The sequence below is a fragment of the Rhinolophus sinicus genome, linkage group LG04 (assembly GCF_036562045.2).
Source record: "Rhinolophus sinicus isolate RSC01 linkage group LG04, ASM3656204v1, whole genome shotgun sequence".
NCBI lineage: Eukaryota > Metazoa > Chordata > Mammalia > Chiroptera > Rhinolophidae > Rhinolophus > Rhinolophus sinicus.
In genome coordinates, this window is record NC_133754.1 from 41,402,360 (window position 1) to 41,425,393 (window position 23,034).

General features: G+C 39.8%; 1 protein-coding gene across 4 annotated transcripts in view; it reads right to left on the bottom strand.

Moving 5' to 3' along the window:
* The window catches only part of ABCC4 (ATP binding cassette subfamily C member 4 (PEL blood group)), a 245,202-nt gene that overhangs the window by 164,265 nt on the left and 57,903 nt on the right, over positions 1-23,034 (bottom strand). For all 4 annotated transcript variants that reach the window (XM_019737179.2, XM_074329431.1, XM_074329430.1 and 1 more), the window contains 2 exons: positions 21,647-21,871; positions 861-950 (listed from right to left, as the gene is read on the bottom strand). In XM_019737179.2, the coding sequence (XP_019592738.2) occupies positions 861-950; positions 21,647-21,871 (315 nt within the window). The remainder of the gene's footprint in view (positions 1-860; positions 951-21,646; positions 21,872-23,034) is intronic.

The window sequence follows — 23,034 nt, forward strand, 5'->3', positions numbered from 1 at the left end:
CAGGGCAGGATTCAGGGATTTCCAGGGGAACCTGATCAACAGCACTGGAAGGAAGATTGCCATTTTGTCTTCCCCACAAATGAGCTCAGGGCTTCCCCAAACTCTGCCATAAAATTCAGCCCCACCTCCCCTAGGCTCTCCAGCACTCCAGGAAAGCCTATATTATGGCACCTACCACACTCTCCAGTAATTACTTGTATCAATATCTCCCTGATAGGCTGTGGCTTCTCCAGAGCAAAAGTCTTATTCATCCCTGAAACTGAGTAGGAGCTTTAGTTCTCGTTTGATAAATGAATAATTGAAAGAGACGTGGCCAAGAACAATACAGATCCGACCAGCAGCTACAATGCCCTAGATGTGTGATATATCCACAGGGTAAGCATAAAAAAACAGTGCGGTGGGGATAGAGGAGAGTAGGTTGCTTCCCGTTAGGGACCACCCATTTGTCATGGTTAACCAATGGCTTCCAACATAGCAGCCACTGTACAGGGCACAGGGAAGGAACAATCCCTACCCATAGGAGTTCATCCTCCTGACAGAAGGACAATTCCTCCAGTGCTAAGAAGGGCCACTCAGGAGGATTATTGGGTACATTTAACCAAGCTGGGCGAGAACACCTGTGTGTGCCTATGTACGACTGAAGTAGTTGTCAGCTACATTAGAAAAATAGAACTCTCACCTACAGGACAGCACGTCTTACCTGGAAGCTGCACACAGAAGAAATGAGAGTTGGATAAAAAGAACCCTTATGTCCTCAACAGAATCCTGGCCTGTGCCAAAAGTGGCACCAGACATTCCCATAAGGTAAACTACAAAAAGGAGGGTGGAAAATGAAAAAGGATGGCTCAGGTGCAGCTTACCTGATCAAACTTGTTCACGTCATTGGACAGCAGATTGACAATCTGGCCTGTAGTGGTCTTACCCAAGGCCACGTTACTAAGGCGAAGTGCCTGGAATAGAGAAAAAGAGAAAATTATATTCTGACACTGATATCAAGCCACACTTAGAAAATAGCAAACAGAATGCATTTCATGGGGTTTTGCGTGATGTCAAGGCAAGCAGGGTGACCATGACCCGGGTTCAGCCTTCTACTCCTCAGTGTGGCAGCAACCAGAGCCCACAAAGGACAGCAAAGGGAGGAACGAGAAGCAGAGCAAAATCCCCCACTTCATGTTTTGATCAATTTCTACATCCCCAAGTATAAAAACAATTAGATGAGTGGAGAAGCTGCCTAAGGAGAAAAAATGTAGGGGTTTGGACTATAAATCTGGAATAGGTCATTAATTCTGATGTCATTTAAACAATTTGGGTCCTGGTTTCCTATGCTGTGAATGGAAATAACTCCTCACCCTGCCTAGATCATAGAGACCCTATGAGAATGAAACGACAAGTATTTATTATCTACTGTGTAAAGAACACCAGTTGCTCCAGGAAATAGGATGACAGAGGAGTCCTGTTTTCTTGTCTTCACAGATGGGACAAGAAATGTACAAGCACCTATAATTCAAGTGTGAACTTGGCAGCAAGTACAGAAGCACAGCGAACTGGGGAAGGTTTCACCTGAGTGACACTGCTGGGAGGGGTACAGGGTTGGATCTTGGACGATGAAGAGGAGAAACTAAATGGAGAGAAGAGAAGGACACTGTGGATTAAAGGGAACAGCATGCACAGAAGCCAGGGAAGGGAAAATGTGGGAGCAGCTGAGTGAAGAATACCCAAGATTTGGCTTGAAAGGTGGACTGGGAAACAGCTAAAGAGTTTGGCAGACAACAAGGAACAGTGAATTTTTTTAATATTAGAGTGAGAAATTCAACTTTAGGAAGATTAAACGGTGGAAGTGACTGGCCAAGAGATTCTTACCAGGATTAGCTCAGGCAAGAGGTAACAAGACTGCGCACGAGGATTGCATGTAAAAAAAGGAAGGGCCAGGCACATAATTGAGAACACTTTGAAAAGCAGAAAGTGCTAGGCAAATATAAGTGAATCAGTCACAAGAAAAAGAGAAGAGGGAGGGAGAAAGACAGAGGCAGGGAGGGAGGGAGCAGGAGAAGAAGGGAAGGGAGGAGAGGGGAGAAATGTAACATTGTGCCTTAATTACTGAGAGCTAGCTTGAAAATATTTTTAAAGCCAATTTTATGTACAAATACATGTTAATCCCTCATGCAGAAAATACATGACATATTTTAAAGGAGTAGATATTTGATACCTAATTTTAACAATTAAAATAAGGCCAAACTGCACACCAAACTCTTATTCTAAACTGCTCATGTTTTTTTAAATCTCAAGACAACTATACCCAGCTAGAATTGTCATTTACAGATTACCACTGCTGCTGACAATGAGAATTACAGGGTAAGATGGTGCAGACGACAATTTATGCAAAAGACAAAGTTTCTCTGGGTACACCATTAGGGCTACTTGTAATTCAGTTGTGTCTGTGACCAGGTATAGGGACGGACTAAAAGACTGGTTCTGGAACAAAAGTTAACGTAAGTTCATGTTCATACTGCAGCCAACACAGAAATTAAGGATCTGCCAAAAGAAAATCAGTCATATTCCACATAGGATAAAAACAAAACAAAAAAAGATAAAAAAAAAAACAAAACAGTGATGTGTCAATATTATCAATGAGGAAGACATAGTTTACAAGCAAACTGCCAGAATTCTGCTTCCAACCACGAAAAAGTAAGTGATACTGGACTTGCCCTCCATTGTGAAACTATAAAATTGTACAAAATATGTTAAGCAGCTGTTTTCAGGCACTGAACCACCACAGGCAGTGCAGGACTGTGAGCCTCAAGGGAAGGGCTTTCGGGGGTTGGGGGTGGGGGTTCTACCCAAGTAGAACTGCAGTTCCACTGAGTCAAAGAGGAAGAGATGGCTGCTCCAAATTGCAGAAACATCTGTAATTTGCAGGCCAGAATAGCAGAGGATAGGCCCCAAACGTTTTTGTGGAGATTTACCAGAGGTACTTTGCCAGGCCTTCACTGTCCTTAGGGCCTAGGAGAGAGAAGTAACTGTGCAGCAGAGTGCTGACAGGAGACTCCAGAGGTCATGCTAGGAGACGCTGTACTAGGAGACACTGGAGTTCGTGCCCAGCTAGAAGAAAGAGATCTTCATAATTGCCTCAGATAATCAGCTTAGATGCCAGGAGGGCCATGACTTAATAATAAAGATCACACTCGAGAGTAAAAGCCATGCACAAAGTGGAAAAGTCGGCTCCAAACAGATTAGATTAGATTATATGATTAGATTGGCAGGCAGGAGGGCAGACAGATAAAAAGAACTAATGAACCAACCAGTTCTGCCAGGAATTGCCTATCAGAACAAATATCAATGCCCTTTAATCCAGACTCCCTATAACGTATCCCTTATAACTTCCAAAATAGTAAAACGATTGTTAGATATGCAAAGAAAATGTGACCCACAATGAAGAGGAAAAAATACAGGAAATAGAAATATATACTGAGATGATTCAAGAATTAGTAGATGAAAACTATAAAACAACTACAGTAAGTCTCACTTAACATCATCGATAGGTTCTGCAACTTGAGGAAAAACTGTGTCTAAAGAAAACAGTGTTACCACTAATTAATATAAAGAAGAGTTAAGTTCCTACGTTGTAATGAAATAACACTGAATGAAATGACGTTAATGAGGCCCTGCTGTGTTGCAGTATATTCGCGGAGTTACAGGAAAATATGGTTATAACATTATAACAAGTGAATAGATGGGTAATTTCAGGAAAGAGGTGAACACTATCAAAACAACAACAAAAACATATGGGAATTCTAGAACTAAAAGGTACAAGATGGAAAAGTCACTAGATATCTTTAATAGCAGAAAATTTTCATTGATCTGTTCCCAGATCCATTAACCCTCTCTTCTATAGTGCACATCTGAAGAACGAACAGGAAAAAAGAGAGAGATTGAAAAAAAAAAAAAAAAAAAAAAGCCTAAGGGTTCAGTGGAACAATATCAAGCATCGAAATACACATGAAATTAGAGACCTGGAAGATGACTTACTCATATGGGGGGGTAAAATCATTTAAGAAATAAAGGCTAAAATGTTTCCAAGTCTGGTAGAACATATTAATCTACATACCTAAGAATCTTGGCAAACCCATGAAGAATCAAAACAAAAAGACTTATGCCTAGGCACATCACAGCCAAACTGCTGAAACCCAAAAAGAGAAAGTCTTCAAAGCAGCCCAAGAAAAACGACACATTATATACAGAGGAACAACAACACAACTGGTAGCTGACTTATCAGAAACAGTGGAGAGAAGAGTACTTAGTATAATCAATTATGTCTGTTGCCCTCGGGAACTACCAGTTAGGAAAGTACACAGATCCTGACATACTCATTTTTGTCATCATGATCATAAAAACAGCTACCATTTATTGAGCACCTACTGCAAGCCAGACACTGAATAGGAAACAACCTTACAAAGTAAGAATTATTCCTATTTTGCAGATGAGAAAATAAACAAAGTATTCCATGCCTGACAGAGAATAAGCATTCAGTCTGTTTTCTTTCAATGAAGCAATGTTACCACGGTCCCCTCATTAACACAGAAAATTAAAGTTTATTTCTAATAAAGTGTATACGTCATAGTTAAAAACAGTTCACATCCAGTGTAGATAAAACCAATGGGCAAATTAATGCGTCAGCTTTCTGCTAAGGTTTTGGTTCTACATTTCCTTAAACTGACACGTTATAAATGGATACTGTTTGGTTAAATCTGTTTTCCTTGTGAAAACAACAGTCCCACCATGAGAACAATAAAATGCAAACAAAACAAACTGGAATCAAGACTTGCACTATACGTGCCAGATGCAGGGGTAATATCTTTAATAAATCAAGAGCACCTAAATATCAAAAAGAATTATAAGAGCTTACCAATTAAAGGGGGTACGCGTCACACGCAAAGAACATGTGCAGGAAATTAAGGAAAACACAAATGGCTAATGCAAATTTCAGGATTCATTATTACTCAAAGACAGGTAAATTAAAATAAAGCAGTATTATTTTTCAACCAAGAACTTGTGAAACTGGCAGATTTTAAAAAATACAACATCTGAACTTGGTAAGAACTTGGCAAGAACGTGGGCCATCTCATTTCATTGGAAAAAATGTAAATGAATAGATGGGTAACTTCAGGAAAGAATTTAACAATTCTTTGGGAGGAAATCTGGCATATCAAAAGCCTTGAAATGTATATACTCTAAGAAATTAAGGCGGTCTTCAAGGCTCTAGCTTTAATCATATTGATGGCACTGCTGTTTATTAATATACAAAAACTGGAAAGCAAATCTAAATATCTAATTATTGGTTATACTATAATCTAGGTGGCCACTAAGAACAAGACTGTGAACTATGGAATGCAAACTCTATCAGAGCAGGGATCCATTTATGGTTGGTTCCTATTGTGGGTGGGCATGAAAACAGAATACATCTGGAGTTATAAGAGAACTCTATAATGTAGGCCAGAGCACTCATCTTGTACAATTTTTTTAAATAAATGCAAGTAATATTTTTCACTCACTTGAAAAATAAACTGTTTCTCCTTTCTCAATTATTTTAATCAGAAGTAAAACACAAAATCCAAGTACAGACATATAAAATACCATCACCAAAGGAATGGGGAAAAAGAATGCTCTTTCCACAGAAGTGAGTTTTCCAGACTAGTGAGATGTATTATCCCTTTAAAAGTCCAATCTTTATTTTAATGGAAATCCTCCTCAAATCCTTCTCTAGTAGTCCTTGGAAACAGAAGACACAAACTGTGGGTTTCACCGTCTTCATGATGCAGATTCCTCATCACCAAAATGACCCTTACCTCATGTCAAGGACCCTCAGGTGTGTGTAAACACCCCTCCCACAGAGTACCCCAAATGGCCAGGCTTTTTAGACTTTGCATGTGTTAAATATCCATTTTGTCCCTTGCTGTCAGATCATCTCTTCGAAAGACTATCTCACCATTACATACCACTGTTTCTAAACTAAGATATTGCTTCATAACATTCTAAGAAAAGTCACAGTAAATAGGCTCTGAGTTAGAACCTACAGGATTTTCAGAACAAAACACCAGCACTTGTGTCACCTATTTTGCATTTTTGGCTTACTTCCTGATTCCTGGGCCAGAGTTGGGTTTGTCAGATAATGTGGTTTCCAGGTACACCGGACATTATTGCAGCAAGCAACTATGATGAGTATGTTTAACTCACTTGAAGCAGAAAATTACCTGTATTTTTCCAATATTGTTGCCCAGAGTTGCCTAGCAATGCTGCCACACCTACTTTCATGACTGCGTAATCAAAAGCTATTAATCTCTGTTTTTGAGGGTAGGGACCTGGGATTGCCTAATATCCTCCATGCCCATGATGGGTGACAGCTCCACAAAGTTAACTAGATCCCTGCTACAGTTCTATAGAAAAGATTCAAAGAAACGAAAAACAAAATCCATACAAAATCAACTGCCACTCTCTGCAATCTGACAGCACGGATTTTTTTTTTGCCTGTTCTTCCATGGCTGGCATACAACCAAGCACACCTGCACAGAAAGCTCTCGGCAAGTTTTGATAGATTTGGCACTTCCCTCCTGTGGGGACCATTAGCTTTCTTTAAACTCCACTGGCCATCTTTTACCTTTCCACCACTATGACCTACTAGAGTCAAGAGGCCAGAAAGATACGTATATCTTTGACAAGTGAGTCTCTGAGCACGAGGCGGATAATGCAGACTCCAAGAACTACTTGGGTGGCTTGGAGGAGCTATTCTACTTGCTCTGAGGTCAGACTCAGGACTTGAATTCCCCAGGAGGAGTTTCTCCACATTCCCTGACCTCATCACCTCTGAGAGTCACGAGTCCCTGAGGCCTGCCTCTCCAGTGCCCTGGGAAACCTAGAGCCCTGCAGCAACTGCAGGATGAAGCAGAGGGTGGCTGGGCCCTCATGCTGGTGACCGCTACACAAAGTACCCAACAGTCTGCTGCTGCTCATGCTACATGTAAAACTCTGCTCTCCACTGCGGGGGACGGGGGCTGACGTGCCCCCCCAGAACCCAGGGAACATTTCAGAACCTCTCATTGCTGAACTGAAATAGGTGCCTTGAGGAATGAGTGGGTAGCCAACATACATTGTGTCAGGTAAATGACTACAACTTAATTAATAAAGTCTACTACGGTAATACCGACGCAAAGACTAAGTAAGGCAATTTGATGGTAGTATGTTCAAAGGGAGATCACATCCAGTTAATGCAAGATCTCTCATACCCAGACCCTTCCATCACCAATTTCTTTGAAAGAGAAACCCTATCTGACCGGCTTACCAAACAGGAGAGAGGAACAGAGAAATGAGCAGCAAAGAAGAGCTGGCAAAGGTGAGCTGGTGAGGCAACAAGAAGAAGGAACAACAGTGAAAAAGCCCATGAGAGGGAGAGAAAGGCAAGAGAGAACACACACAGGTACAAATATATATTTTAGGATTAGGTAAGAGAAGATCATCTTAATGAGAAAATATGTGAAGTATGCCTCCACCCCCCCAAAAAAACAAACTTCTATCAATATTTCAAAAAATATTTTTATCATGTATTTCTGTTTCTAGAATAAAAAGTGAAAAACATGTGTTTATAATCTATCATCTCAAAAATGCCTTGCTAAGTCATAAAAATTTATACATGAGACCATATTCTAAGTCTTTTATAGCAACTATACTTAGAACTATTTTGTCTATAAAGAAGTTTCTAATTATTTTGTTTATGATGTGCCTTCCTTCAGACCAAGAGTAAAAAGGAAAGCAATATGCCCTCTACAAACTCACCCATTATAATTTTAGTGAGAATTATCCAAAATGAGAGTATTTTACAAATGGGATTTTCCTGTTTCCTAATGTTTTATATTTATCAAAGTACTGAACTTGAAGAGGTTGGGTATGCAACAAACCTAAAGTAATTGCACACTTTGGTAAAATCGCAAACTGAGTTGTATTACCATCGCCTTTTAAACACCATCTTCGAAGCTTTCAGAAAATGAGGAAATCTGTGCAACAGAAAAATAATGACAAAAGGAGATGCTGTCTAAATGATTTATTCATAACATGCAGCTTTAGAACCATACTTATCAAAAGCAGCAATGCCTTGTTTTCTATCATCAGTATGTATAAGGGACTGAAGAGAAAAGTACACAGAGCATTGAGGAAAACTACCTCCCACAAAGCAACCTGGCACACTCTTTACCAAATCCCATCTTTCTAAATCCCACATTCTCCTTCTCAGTGGAGCGGAGCATACCAAAAAGCAGCTGGGTCCCAACAGCCGTTAGGACACAGAGATACCAAACAAGGAAATGTCAGCTAATGAGCCCCAGAGGGAAGAGAAAGGAGGAGATGAGGACTTGAAAACATAACCAAGACAGAGCTGCTTGCGCAGAACAGGGAGCCAGAAAGGGTAGAGTCCTCTTTGAAATACCTGCCTTTTCCTCCATAATTAACTGAAAGTTCATCACCACAGTTGAGAGTCAAGGTGAATGGTGACTTTTTCAATGAATACTGATGAAATGTATGGCCTATGCCTATTCAAAAAATTACATTAACCTTGACACTGTGCTAAGTGAAATAAGGCAGTCACCCATGGACAAACCCTGTATGATTCCACTTATATGAGGCACCTAGAATAGGCAAATTCAGAGACAGAAGTGGAATGGGGACTGGTAGGGGGATGGGGCATTGTTGTTTAATGGGCACAGAGTTTCAGTTTTACAAGATAAAAGAGTTCTGGAGTTGGATGGTGGTGATGGCTGCACAATGATTGAATGTACTTAACGCCCCTGAGCTGTATGCTCAAAAATGGTAAATGGGGTCAATTTCACATTACGTGCATTTCACCACAACTGAAAATAACAAAAAATGTATAAATTTAAAATACAAAATTATTCTTTCTAAATCTGAAAGGAAATAGCCAGCAACCCAAAATTCTAAACCTAGAGAGATGTCTTAAAAGAATGAAGGAGAAATAAAAACATTTTCAGACAAACAAAAAACTTTAATTAATCAAAATTTAAAAAAAATAAATGTGTCACAATTTCAGCATAAATCCCAGGGAAAAGAATGCACATGTTCAAACTGTCCTTTCACTTTCCAAGGAGGCCACATCTACTTCTGCCCCCCGCACAGTCTGTTGTTCCTTCACCATTCTCTATCTGGTACAGAGTTTCCTCAACTTGTCTGATAAGAATCCTTGGGTCACAGATTAAATAGATAGATTTCCAGGCCTCTTCCTTAGAATTCTGAGGGAGTAGGTCTGGGATTAGACCCAGCTTCTAAGTTTTAAATAAGCACAAAGATGACTCTTGACAAAACCTGGTGAACCTCAGCCTGACATATGCCCTCATCTGTGATCTGTTCATCAAGGAAGTTGAACGGCTATGCCTTACAGCGCATACCACCACGCCCTGTACTGTACACACAGAGCTCCCCCATAAACACCCAGCTATGAAAAGCAGTGAAGCGACTGCTGTTCTGACAAATGGCTGAGTAACTGATAGTGAACTAGCCGTCGCCTCCACCTCTGCCATAAGCAACCGTGTAATGGGACAAAATTATGTCTTCAGGTATCAAGTAACAGGAAGGGCAAGGATGGTCTCAAGGTGACTGCCACTATGGCCCTTGCTCTCTGCCAGCGGACCCTTTTCCAATTGTGGCAGTGAGCTGGAATCCAAACAGCACAGCAGCCCTACTGAGCGGACGAGGCAGAGGTCGGAAGTTTGAGTCAGGCGAAGCAGCTGGCATCTTGGAGGCCAAGCACAGGGCAACAAAAAGGAAGGGTCTCCAAAGTCTCCGGAAGGGGCAGGAGAAGGTGTTGCAAGGCCCCAGCTGAGGAGCGGGCTGCAAAGGCCTCCATCAAGACTGCCCAGGGCCCACCAGAGAGCTGGTGCTACAGAGTAGCAAGCAGAATACAGATACTGAAGGTCAAGCAGCGTTGGGACACTGGAGTTCTTGCACAACCAAAGTGGAGAAACCTTGATAATACATCGTTAACAAGCCTGGCATAACGTTGAATCACCCCCAGAAAGCCCATCCCTTAGAATTCAAGACTTTTCTCTAGGCAGCTATTCTCAACTGGGGTGATGGTGCCCCAACCCCAACATTAGTCACCTATGAAGTAAAAATCAAAACCATAATGAGATACTACTTTATACCCTTATAAATAACTAAAACTAAAAACACTGATAATATCAAGTCTGGTGAGGATGTAGAGCAACCGGAACTCATGTATCATTGGTGGGAACCTAATATAGTACAATTGCTGTGAAAACTCAGTGGCAATTTCTTCTAAAGTTAAACATTTACTATATATCCCAGCAAGTCTACTGCTAGGGGTTTATCTACAAGAAAGACATACATCCACAGAAAGACGTGTATATGAATGTTCATAGCAGCTGTATGTGAAACAGCCAAAACCTGGAAACATAAGTCTATCAACAGGTGAACAGATAAACAAATTGTAGTGTTTTCATATAACAGAATCCTACATTTGGCAACAGAAAAAAGAAAAAAAGAAAACTACTGAAAAATGCAATAGCACGGAATAATCTCAAAAACATTATGCTGAGGGAAAGAAGCTCATCACAAAAGTACACAGTACATGATTTCATTTATGTGAGGTTATAAAGGAACATTCTGAGTGATAAAATTGATCAATATATTGACTGCTATGTACTTAACCCAGGTACATAAATTTGTGAAACTCAAACACTTAAGATGTGTGCATCTTATTTATGTAAATTACACTGCTGAGTTGATGAAAGAGAAGTAGTGAAGAGAAACAGAATTTTAGTTATATGAAAACAGAAGGCACTCAGTATTAAATGGTATATCATACATCCCACATTTAGGAATGTTTTAGGTATACTAACGTTTGATGGACGTGTGCAAAAATGTTTTCCTATTGTTGGGGCATTTTTAAAAGAAAGCAATTATTATCAATTTGCTTTGAGACTGGCTAGTGTAAACACTTACTACACTAATCATACACAGCCCACCTCCAAGGGCACCACTCACATCGTCGCATGAGACCTACACAGCTGGAGTGACACAGTGCCCTGCCTTGCTCAGCCACCATTAACAATAACGATGAAAAAATCCATCTGAAGAGAATTTTTGACATATACAGCCCAAAACATGGCCCAAAGAGGCAAAACAAACCATGTAAGTAAAAGTAAAGTAATGAAAATAGACACCTTTCACCCCTAGATAGTGAATATAGGCAATCCATTAAACAGACTATCAATGCAGCCAGTGAAAGGGTAACACAGAAGCCAATTCAGTGACAAAACTATATACAAACTGTGGACATAATGAGATTTTTTTAAATTTATTGGAGTGACAATTGTTAGTAAAGTTACATAGATTTCAGGTGTACAATTCTGTATTACATCATCTATAAATCCCATTGTGTGTTTACCACCCAGAGTCAGTTCTCCTTCCATCACCATATACTTGATCCCCCTTTACCCTCATCTCCCACCCTCCACCCCTCTTACCCTCTGGTAACCACTAAACTATTGTCTGTGTCTAAGATTTTTTAACTGTACAAATATGTGTCGCTAGACAAAGAATGGAAGAGAATCTGCAAAAATGATATTTGCCATTTTATAATGCTGACGTTCGGGATACTTCCTCCCAAATTTTTGACAACAGTAAGCAAAACCAGCAATGCTTACAAAAGTGCTCAAGTGTCAAGACTGACTGGCTTTGCAGATCCCTATCAGAACTATGATTTCCTAACAGTGACTTTGCCCCTCTAGTAGAATAGAAAGGGCGGGTTCCTTTCTACTCTTTCTTTCTCGGTCTCGCGTGAATATTACAATACATTAAAAGATCTACATAATAATTCATTTTGCTAATTTATTTCTGCACATCATTTTATGAGATCAGTTCACCTGTCTTAGATGAAATAAGACAATTATTATCTTCTTACAATGACCCACAACTCTCATTGGCTGGACATCAGGAGTTCATGAGAACCAAATGCTTGACCAAATGGGCAAAGCAGTAAAAGTGAACGAATGAATGACCAGTGAGATACTCAGACTATACCTCCCAGATCTGACTTCTCCTTTCTGATTCTATGGTTATTATCTCCACATGGAACCCTTATTGCTTCACGAGTAGCCACATGCCGCAGGCCATCAGAAGACGCGTTTCTCTAAATCACTGCTCTGACCAGTTAGTTCCTTACTCAAAAAGGTCCAGTGGCTCACCTCTGCCAACTAAGTAAACCCAAGTGGCTGAAGCTCGTGATCAAAAAGGCCTCTATCACCTGGTCCCGATGTGCCTTCTTAGTTTGCCTCCTAGTTCTCTCCTAAATTCTTCAGCCAACTGTGCTTCCATTCTCTGAAGAAACCCTTTTTGCTTTTCCATCTCTACATTGTTCAAGGCATGGCATGTCCTCCCTCCCACGTACACCTCCACCAATCAGTGGGGCCCTTTCCTAAACCATTAGCTCCGTGCACTCGTGCACTTCTTGGCATCCATGCTGCCGTTTCATCCAATTACATGTATTTGAGCCTTCGGTGACAAAGCACCAATAATCAAGATAGTTAAGACCGTTTCAACAGTAACTAAATGCCAGGCACTATGTTAAATGCTTCACAGAGACTGAATGATTTCATCCTCACCACGACCACGAGAGTTGGGTGCTATTATCTTCATTTTCCAAATGAGGGAATTGAAACTTAGAGCTGTTTGCCTAAGGCAAATAGGTAGAAAGAAGAGAACTAAGATCCACACAAAAGCAGTCCAAACCCAGGGCCTTATGTTTACGACCCCTCCATCTTCCTAAATCTAATAAATGTCTTCTGTACCAAGGTCTTCGTAAGAATTATTTTATCCAGCACTAACAACAATGCCATGAAGCAGATATTCTTTACCCCGAGTTTAAAGATCAGGAAACTGAGGCACTGAGAAGTGAATTCACTTCTCTAAGATTTTACAGTTTAGCAAATGGGGCAAAATCCAATTTGCACTCAGGTCCAAATGCCCTCAGAGTCCATGGAAATATCCCAACCTCGGTGTTATAAAATGGCAAACATCGTTTTTGAAGATTCTCTTACAGTCTTTGTCTAGCTACACATATTTGTACAGTTAAAATCTTATGTCCACAGTTTGTATACAGTTTTGTCACTGCATTGACTTCTGTCTTACTCTTTCACAGGCTACGTGGTTTGACTCTTCCCTATGCGACCAGCCACAGTGTCTTCCATGAAGTCCCCATGCACCTGGCAGACACCTGAGCACGCGGTGCATGTGAGATTCCCAGCCCAGACTCTAAGGCACTAGGGACTGATGAAAGGTTACCATGCTTGAGGTTTACACCTGCAATTTCTAAAGGGTTATTCACCACTGGGAAGGGTTAAACTTGCAACCCATAGGCTTACCCCTATGTATTGGAAGGTCTTGAGAGACAAAGAATAAAATAAAATTAAGCTGAACATATATCTGAGGCCCATTTGTATTATCTGGCATCTTCCAAAACTCCTCAAGGGGGGCCATGCATCAATGTGGTTTTCAAGATTCCCCCCACAGGAATCTGATGTGAAGCACAGTTTGGAAAGCACTGAGCTCAATCGTTCCCTTCCAGTTTGCACCTCACCCATTCCGGGAGAGCAGATAAAGTTACCAGATGGCAGAATGCAATGGATACTCATAACTCTCCAGCAGCAGCAATTTCCTTTTGGAAGAAAGCTAAACCTCTCCTTCCTTAAATTGCGTTGTTACTCCAGCTCCTAACTACAGAGCATTAAACCTGCACTCAATGGCTCCTCTCACTGCCTCCCTAGCAAACTAAAACATTGACAAATTGCCCCTGGATGAGATCAACTTGTCACTAACTGCACAGATTAGATTCAAGTTTATGTCAGAAATAAAACAGAAATATGGAGGAAAGAATATGTATTTAAAAGAAAGATTTTAAAGTGTTAAACAGTGTAAGATGTATTGCTACTTCATTCTAATTTTGTCAGAAGGTCAGAAAATACCATTGGAAAAAGAAGTCCAACCAAAGTATCACATGCTTCCTGGGAGACACTGTATTTCCATAAATACCACACAGTTTCACTGTGACAGTACTCTCAAGATGCTAGTTCCTCGACATTTTCAAAAAGGAAACATAACCACAGACTAATAGGCAAAATATTGGATTGGTCTCCTAAGCCCAAATCAGTTGAGTATCTGCAATTTCATATTGTCCAACCTAAATACAAAGCAAGACAGTCTACACTGCAATAAAATAAGCTTTAAATAAAAATAAAGTTCTGTTTGAGAACTATCAACATAATATCATACGGCTGAGAAGCAAACAAAACTTTCAATCAATTGCCTTTCTACCATCCACAAAGATAATTCCGTGGGAGATGAAGGGGGAGGGGTGGGGTGGAGATGAAGGGATGGAAGGGAGGTAAAATAAACCCTTCCCTGCTCACAATGTGCACGCTCCATGCAGAGAATGTTTACACTTAGGCTCAGGAGAAGTCAGCAAGCTTAGCCTCTCTCTGCGTCCTGGAAGGGCTCCTCCTGCTTCCTTCTCAGTCTGTGATAAAGGATGCCTGCTGTCTTGAGAATGATCTTAAAATGTAACTGAGCTGGAGAACTGTCTGGAAAGGAGAAGTAAAATGGTCAAGAGAAGACGGGTCTTAAGAGAAAGAATTAAAGGAGAGGGGAAGAGTCCTTCACTCAGAAAGACAAAGAATCCTAAAAATGTAAAATCTAAATGGTGTAGACACAAGGAGAATGCATTTTCCTCCAAATTAGAATTCTAAAATTAGAACCACAGATGCTCCATACGATGGTGTTGCATCCCAATAAACCTATGGTAAGTTGAAAAAAATCATTAGTCAAAAATGCATTTACTATGCCTAACTTACCAAACATCATAGCTTAGATGTTCTTGGAACATTTACACTAGCCTACAGTTGGGCAATTATCTTGTTTCCTTTCAAGAGTAATTGCCTTCCTCTTCTACTCACCAGAATCAGAAGACACAGATGGGCATTCCGTAGACATGGCAGAATAAGAAAACACAAAACAATACCCCAAAACCACTGGCAACCCAGCACACTATAGAGGATTGGTTGTTTAGCCTCGTGACCTTCTGGCTGACTGGGAGCTGCTTGCTGCGCCTGCCCAGCATCATAAAGAGTATATAGTATGGCATTTCGCTAGCCCTGGGAAAGATCAAAATTCAAACTTCAAAGTACATCTTCTCCTGAATTTGTATTGCTTTCACACCATCGTAAAGTCAAAAAATTGTTAAGTCGAAACATCATAAGTTGGGGCCATACGTATATAACTTAAATGATTAAAAATACACTTACGGTAAGTAAAAATATTTCTCTAAACAGGATATTGATCTATAGAAGTCATCCCCTTGAGATGAACTGCATAAATATCAGTAGTCTATTCTCATATTCGCGGTAGTTAGGTTCTATGAAGTTACGGTGAACATGAATGAGTGACTACTAATTGCTCCGAGGGGAAATACAGGGCTAGGTTGCTGCCAGACATTTGGTAACAACGTTTTCATCAGCTGATCGATACACACATAATAACCTTGTTTCTGTTTAAAGACAACTTATTTAATATCGATTGTTGATTAACGCTGGACTCACAGAAACTCATACCTGAACCAAGCTTATCTAATGCACGTATTTTCTCCATAAAGTACATCATAGCACTAGACAGCACTTCAGCACTCTGTGTGAGGCCGTTTTCAACAGCAAAATCACCAGCAAAAAGCACAAAAATGCAGAAAACAGGCACTAAGTAGTCCATGAAAAGGACACCCACTCACACAATGAGAGCTGGAACAAGGCAGAGTGTCATTTCGTTCAATCCCAGCTGGGAATATGCATGTCAGGTGACTCAAAATGGCAGCCTCTGTGTGCACACCCACAGATGACCGCGAAACAGCCTCAAGTATTGATTCTTGGGGTTACAAATACATGAGGATTGACTATACATAAATGTTTGTAAGGCAGATCTACAATAAAGGATAAAAGGAAACTAAAATGTTCACAGGGAATCCATTCATCTTAGAACCTGAATTAATAAAGAAACACAAATACTCTTCCACACACTATCCTTTAGATAATTCGAAAGGGAATGCAGACCTTTTAGCCAGAATAAGAAGTCTGCCCAAACTGATCCGATTGTGCAAGGAAACAAGTAGCAGAGAACAGCATCCGTGAGCTCAGGCACTGACTGCTCTGGCTTTACCTGGCATTCAGAGCAAGCCAACCTATTGTCAGGATCCACGATGGGAACCGCCACAGTTCGTCAAACTGGACACCAAGTCAGGAAACTAAGAGCCGGAAAAATCTGTGTTGTATGCATTCTGTATGCAAAAAAATCTCTGGGACATTTGACAAGACCACCCTGATTATTGAGATCGTCATCCAGCTCTAGAGACCTGTAACACTCAAGCTCACTTCCACCCAAGGCCCAAAGCCAAGGTCAGGGCTAGCAGATGGGAGTTCTACCCCCACCAGTGATGAGGCTGGAGACTGTCAGCTATCTTCCGTCCAGGCTCACCTTACCTGAAGCTACCATCTTCCATCAGCCTGGCCCCACCTCCTTGCTCGAAACTAGTGAAGTATCCCCCTTGAGATTTGAAGCGGAGCATGTCCTCCTTTTTCTGTGTCCCAGACAAGAATAAGGAAAAGAAGTAAGCCACTGGTCCCACTAAAGCAACCCACGCTAGGACTAGGACGTTTTTAAATGAGCAAGCATAATGTTCAAAACACTATGACGTGAGGACCTTGTGTTCTTAATGCAAATCTGTTGACTTTTACAAAAAACACAGCCTATGTTGCACAATACCTTTATTTGGTAAAATGTTCTGAAAAATGCCCTAAATATTTGAGGAACCTGAACAGAACGTCAACTGTCTGAACAGACTGCCAACTGGAATCACTGACTCAAACAAAATGTCATACTTCATAAAAACTCTTCCTTTAGTCCTCAAGTTAAACAGAAAAATCAGTGATCTAGTGGGAATGTAAAATGATATAGCCACTGTGGAAGACAATATGGCAATTTCTCAAAAAATTACCGTGTATTCCAGCAATTCCACTTTTGGAGGCTTACCCAAAAGAACTGAAAGCACGAACTTCAAGAGAGATTTGCTCATAGCAGCATGATTCACAATAGCCGAAAGGCAGAATGGATAAACAATACATGGTATCTACCTACAGTGGACTAATATGCAAGCCTTAAAAAGGAGATAAATTCTAACAAATGGTACAATATGAATGAACCTTGAAGACCTTATGCGATATGACATACGAAGTCTGACAAGTTCGCGAACTTGCCACCATGTGTTTACATTGGCAGCACTGCACAAACAGCTCAGTAAGGTTTCATAACCTTAATATATCAGTGTCTCACTGATGTGTTCGTGTCAAAGTGTGGTGCTGTCTTGCTAAGAGGCATTCATTATTATTGTGTGTTTTTGTGTGCCATCAAAAGAATGTCTGAGCTTGAAAATTAGAGCAACAAACTACGAGTAATTTCTCGTTAAACTTGGCAACAGTGGAAGTGAAATCAGGGACAAGTTAGTCCAAGTTTACGGGGCCAATGCCGTGAAGAAAATGGCAGTGTACAAATGGATTAAACATTTTTCTGAGGGGAGAGAATGTGTCACTGATGAAGAGAGGTCAGGGCGGCCAGTAACAAGAAGTGACGAAAACGTTGCAAAACTTCATCGCATTGTGCACCAAATTGTCAGCTAACTGTGAGAAGCATAGCAAGCCAAGTAAACATTGGTAGCGAAACAGTTAGGAAAATCTTGGCATGAGAAAGGTATGTACAAAAATGGTCCCAAAGGAACTCACTGATGAAAAAAAGCAAAGGAGAGTCAAAGTTTGCCAAGACCTTTTGAAGAAGTAAGATGATGTTTTGGCCTGTGTTATCAAAACTGGTGATGAAACATGGGTGTACCAATACAACCCTGAAACAAAGCATAGAGTGCACAATGGAAGTCAGCCAATTCTCCACGACCAAAAAAGTTTCTTCAGTCCAAATCAAGAGTCAAAGCGATGTTGCTAAACTCTTTTGATATCAGAGGGATTATTCATTATGAACTTGTACCAACTGGACAAACAGTTAACCAAGTTTACTATTTAGATGTGCTGAAAAGGCTGTGTGAAAAAGTTAGACAAAAACGACCTAAACTTTTCACCAACAATTCATGGCTCTTGCATCATAACAATGCATCAGCTCACACGGCACTGTCTGAGATAGAGTTTTTAGCCCGTAAACAAATAACTGTATTGCAATGCCCTCCCTACTCACCTGATCTGGCCCCCAAAGATAAAGGAAATATTGAAAGAAAGATTTTTTGATGACATTCAGGACATCAAAGGTAACACAACAGCTCTGATGGCCATTCCAGAAAAAGACTTCCAAAATTGCTTTGAAGGGTGGACTAGGCACTGGCATTGGTGCATGGCTTCCCAAGGGGAGTACTTCAAAAGTGACCATAGTGAAATTCAGCAATGAGGTAGATAGCACTTTTTCTAGGGGTGAGTTCGCGAAGTTAATTGTCACACTTCATAAGCCAGATAGAAAATGACACTTATAGAAGGTACCCAGAGTAAGCAAATTCATAGACAGGAAGTGGAAAGGTGATGCTTGTGAGGAGCCAGGGACCAGGGAGCTGTTGTTTAATGGGTACAGTTTCAGTTTGGGAAGATGAGAAAGATCTGGAGACGCATTCACAACATGAATGTCCTCAATGCTACTGAATGACACACTTAAAAAGAGTTAAAATGGTAAAATTTTATGTTATGCATATTTTACAATTTAAAAAAATGATCAAAAGCCAAAAGTAATTTTATCAAAGCTATTCAAAGGTAAACAAAGGACACGTCATTTTTATTTAGGATACATCCCACAAGGTCATTCAATATTACAAACTACGACCATGAGCTTAGCCATCATTCCATTTATACCACCCAACCTGATTCTCTCCCAGGACAGGAAATTGGAGGTGGGCCCTGAGCATAAACTGCATATGTTCACAGAGGGGACATTCAGAGCTACACTGTGGCGCCAGCTTTTGCCCTAAAGAATCAGCCTACCTGTGATAAAGAAATATCTTATTTCTTCACATCAGCAGGATTCTAGATACAAGGCAATGCATGAGGAAATCTGTCTTTCCCACGTTTCTGGAATTTCAGGTTACACCTATGGTTTAACCCAAGCAATTCTTGACTTCATAAAGGGTCAATTATTTAAAGCTAATCAAGTGGCAAATTAATACCTTTGGGAGATGTTTACATGTGCCAAGTCAGATCAGATTTCCCAAAGGCAACGTTCCAAAGTGTTGGTGAGAAGGGGAAGAAAAACAGGTGGACAGTAACTCACCTGAGCTGCAAAGAGCTTTGTCTGAACTGTCACCTCAAATCTGACCACCATGTTTAAGGATTTCAGAGTGGAGTGCTAGCAAAATTTCCTATTTATTTGTGGGCGATAAACATGATCTGGAGACATAAAAATCAGCTAATATATAGAGAAATCTGAGTATTCTTCTCCTACATGGCAGAAGGGAGTACAACAGAATAACAAAAATGTTGATGATGATGACAATAACGAAAACAACGAAGGTCCACGGACTGAGAGTACAGGCATTGCTACCATGTCACAGAAGAGGAAATCGGGCTTACGAATTGTAGCCTACCAGACGGTGAGATGCCAGACCTTCAGAATTCACACAATTCCAAGATTAATAAGACTCTGCTCAAAGGAAGATGTGGAGAAGGCCATCTTGCATTGTACAAAAAAAAGTATTCACAAGAAATAGACACTCTACCTAAGTAGCAATAATTAAAAGAAACAATACTTAAAGTGTTGGGTTTTACCTTTCAATGAGGATTTTTATTGTTTTAATAAAAATTGTAAATATTTAAGGTATACAACATGGTATTTTGATATTCATATACACTGGGAAATGATTACCATAGTCAAGCTAATTATCATATCCATCTCTTCATATTGTGTGTGTGTGTGTGTGTGTGTGTGTGTTGGGAACAGTTAAGATCTGCTCTCTCAGCAAATTTCAAGTATACAATTAAATGAGGGGTTTTTGTTATTGTTTTGTGTTTTTTTTTAAAGCAAACAGCCCAAGGCAATGAGATATCCAGGATCAAGTTTATAAAGAGCTCTTCAGCTCCTGACACTGCTACCGTGTTTGCCCGAAAATAAGACCTAGCCGGACAATCACCTCTAATGCGTCTTTTGGAGCAAAAATTAATATAAGACCTGGTCTTATTTTACTTTAATATAAGACCAGTATATGATATGTGATGTGATGTGATGTGATGTGATGTGATGTGATGTGATGTGATGTGAAATATAGTGTAAAATATAATATAATATAACAGCGGGGTCTTGTATTAATTTTCGCTCCAAAAGACGCGTTAGAGCTGATTGTCCAGCTAGGTCTTATTTTCGGGAAAACAGGGTATACATGTGGCAACTCCTTTGTAAAAACACTTGAAATCCTTACTCCTTTTATTAGTAGTTAAGAACATGGTAAAATAGGGGATAATTGTATGGCATTTCTCAATACAAAAACAATGAACCCATCAAATCAGTCTTATCACTACAATTGCTACCTTTCACGCTAAAGGAAAAGGAAGTACCGTGTTTCCCCAAAAATAAGACCCAGCCGGACCTTCAGCTCTAATGCATCTTTTGGAGCAAAAATTAATATAAGACCCGGTCTTATATTATATTATGTTAGGTAAGACCCGGTCTTATATTATAGTAAAATAAGACTGGGTCTTATATTAATTTTTGCTCCAAAAGATGCCTTAGAGATGAAGGTCCAGCTAGGTCTTATTTTGGGGGAAACACGGTATGGTATAATAACTTGAATGAAAAGCAACATACAATAGATGAAGCCATAAGTTCTCTCTAAAATTACTAAAAACAATGTAAAACTTAAAGCTTTATCCCAACTATCCAATTTTTTAATATTATTAAAAATAACCATAACTATAGAATATAGTGAGTGAATGTATTTGGCTTCCATTTATATTTTCCTTTAGTTAACAAAATTATATGTAACATAATTAAATGGTCATTTAAAAATTATCATCATTCCCTTTCTCAAAGACAATTCTTTCTCCTAGATTTAGTTTTATAGATCCAATCTCTGAAGGTCACTTTTAAATACAACTTTGATGTAAATTAAGGTTTCAATGAACAACCAACAAAACTTCTATAAATATACCTATCAGATTTAGGCATGATAACACTGAAAATTTTTCATGCCTAAATCAATTTGATAGTTATTTTTTGATACTTATGTTTTAATTCGATTCCAATATAAATTTAGTATTTTGCAACGGCCTGTGGCCAAATGTTATCAAAGGCCGCCTTGACATGATCTCAATAGAAAACTCATTATACATTGGTAAAGTTTGCTTAAAGAGAAAAAAAAATTAGCCTGATGCAAATAGCAAGCTTCTCAAGTAAAGTTTAAATGGTTCTATTTATAAAACTATTAGGTAACGTAGAATTTTCTGGAAAGGTTTCTGATGCTTTAGGTGAGGCGCCCATTTTGATACCAAATGACACTTACCTTGCGGTAAATCATATGGCACATGGCTACTCTTAACCTCATCCCAGCACACTGGACGTGATAGAAGTAGAGATGGTGCAGTACGGCAAAAATAAGCGTGAAAGTAGTCAGCAACGTGGCATAGATGTAGGCTTCGTGCAGAGCCACAGAATCCGTGGGATCATAGTTTTCAAAATAAGCAATAATCTTTCCCAAAAATAAGGGCTGGATTACTTTGATGCCTTCCTGAAAAAAAAAAAAGAAAAAAAAAAAGCCTAAATTACACATGAAAGTCAGACCAGTTTACCAGTTTTCCTTAACATAGCATCACTTTCATTATTAGCATATAGAAAAGGCATTATGATCAAGCTACATTCATCACTGATCTAAAAGAAAAAATTAGAACTACTTCTTCTTTATGACAAGCACATAGTAGTTTTAACTTGAAGCCAAAATTGTAAGTTAGTTCAAAGACAATAAAGCTTTAGTATGTGGTGGTTGGTACACTGTGGATGGTAATAAATATTACAACCAGTGCTTTAGAATGCATTTGGCAAAATATCCAGTAAGTCTTGGCCTAAGAGAATAAGGAAAAAAGTGGCAAAAGAAGGGTAAGGAATTTGCTTACATATGAATAGCCCGTTTTCTCTGTGCTCTCAATGTCCCAGCCCAAAAGAAAGTCAAGAATTTACGGGACGCACACTCTTGCCACCTTCTTCTGCTTTAAGAGCCTTTATGAGATATTGACACAAACACAGATCAAAAGGGAAGAACTTCCAATCATTCCCAACCCAAATTCAACACGTCTGTAGATCAAGAAAACAGAGTCCAGCTTCTTTTGGAATATTAAAAAGGAAGTTTTATTAAAGTATTAAAGGAACCAGGCTTGGGAAGTTCTCAGGCCCAGGGGGTGTTGCTTTAATATGTCTCCACCCCCTCAAAGCTGGGATGTGCCCCGAAGTACTGCCTCCCTGGAGTCAAAAATTAAGCATAATTTAATAATTAAAAAAAAAAAATTAAGCACGACAGAAGCCAAGCTAAAAAATAACGTCATCAGTGGCTCTTGATCAGCCATACATTGCAAGTGCTTGCTACAACCCAAGGCAAAAATTAAAAATCCTACATCCATGAGTTGGGAGTCATTGGGCTTACCTCCTGAATTAGACTAGGGGAAAGTATTTTTCTTCCCAGCAAAGAGACACAAAAACTTGCCCCTCCCTGGCAAATGGCCACTCCACCCTACAAACTACTGGTTTGATAGGAAAAGCAGGGTAAAGAAGGGTACGGTTTGTTGCTCAGATTTAAGTCTTCTGAAAGACTTCTCCATTGATAAGATTCGCTAGTGATTTAAAACCATCCTTCTCTTGGTACAGAGACGGGGACACTTACAAATGGAGATTTCCTTTATA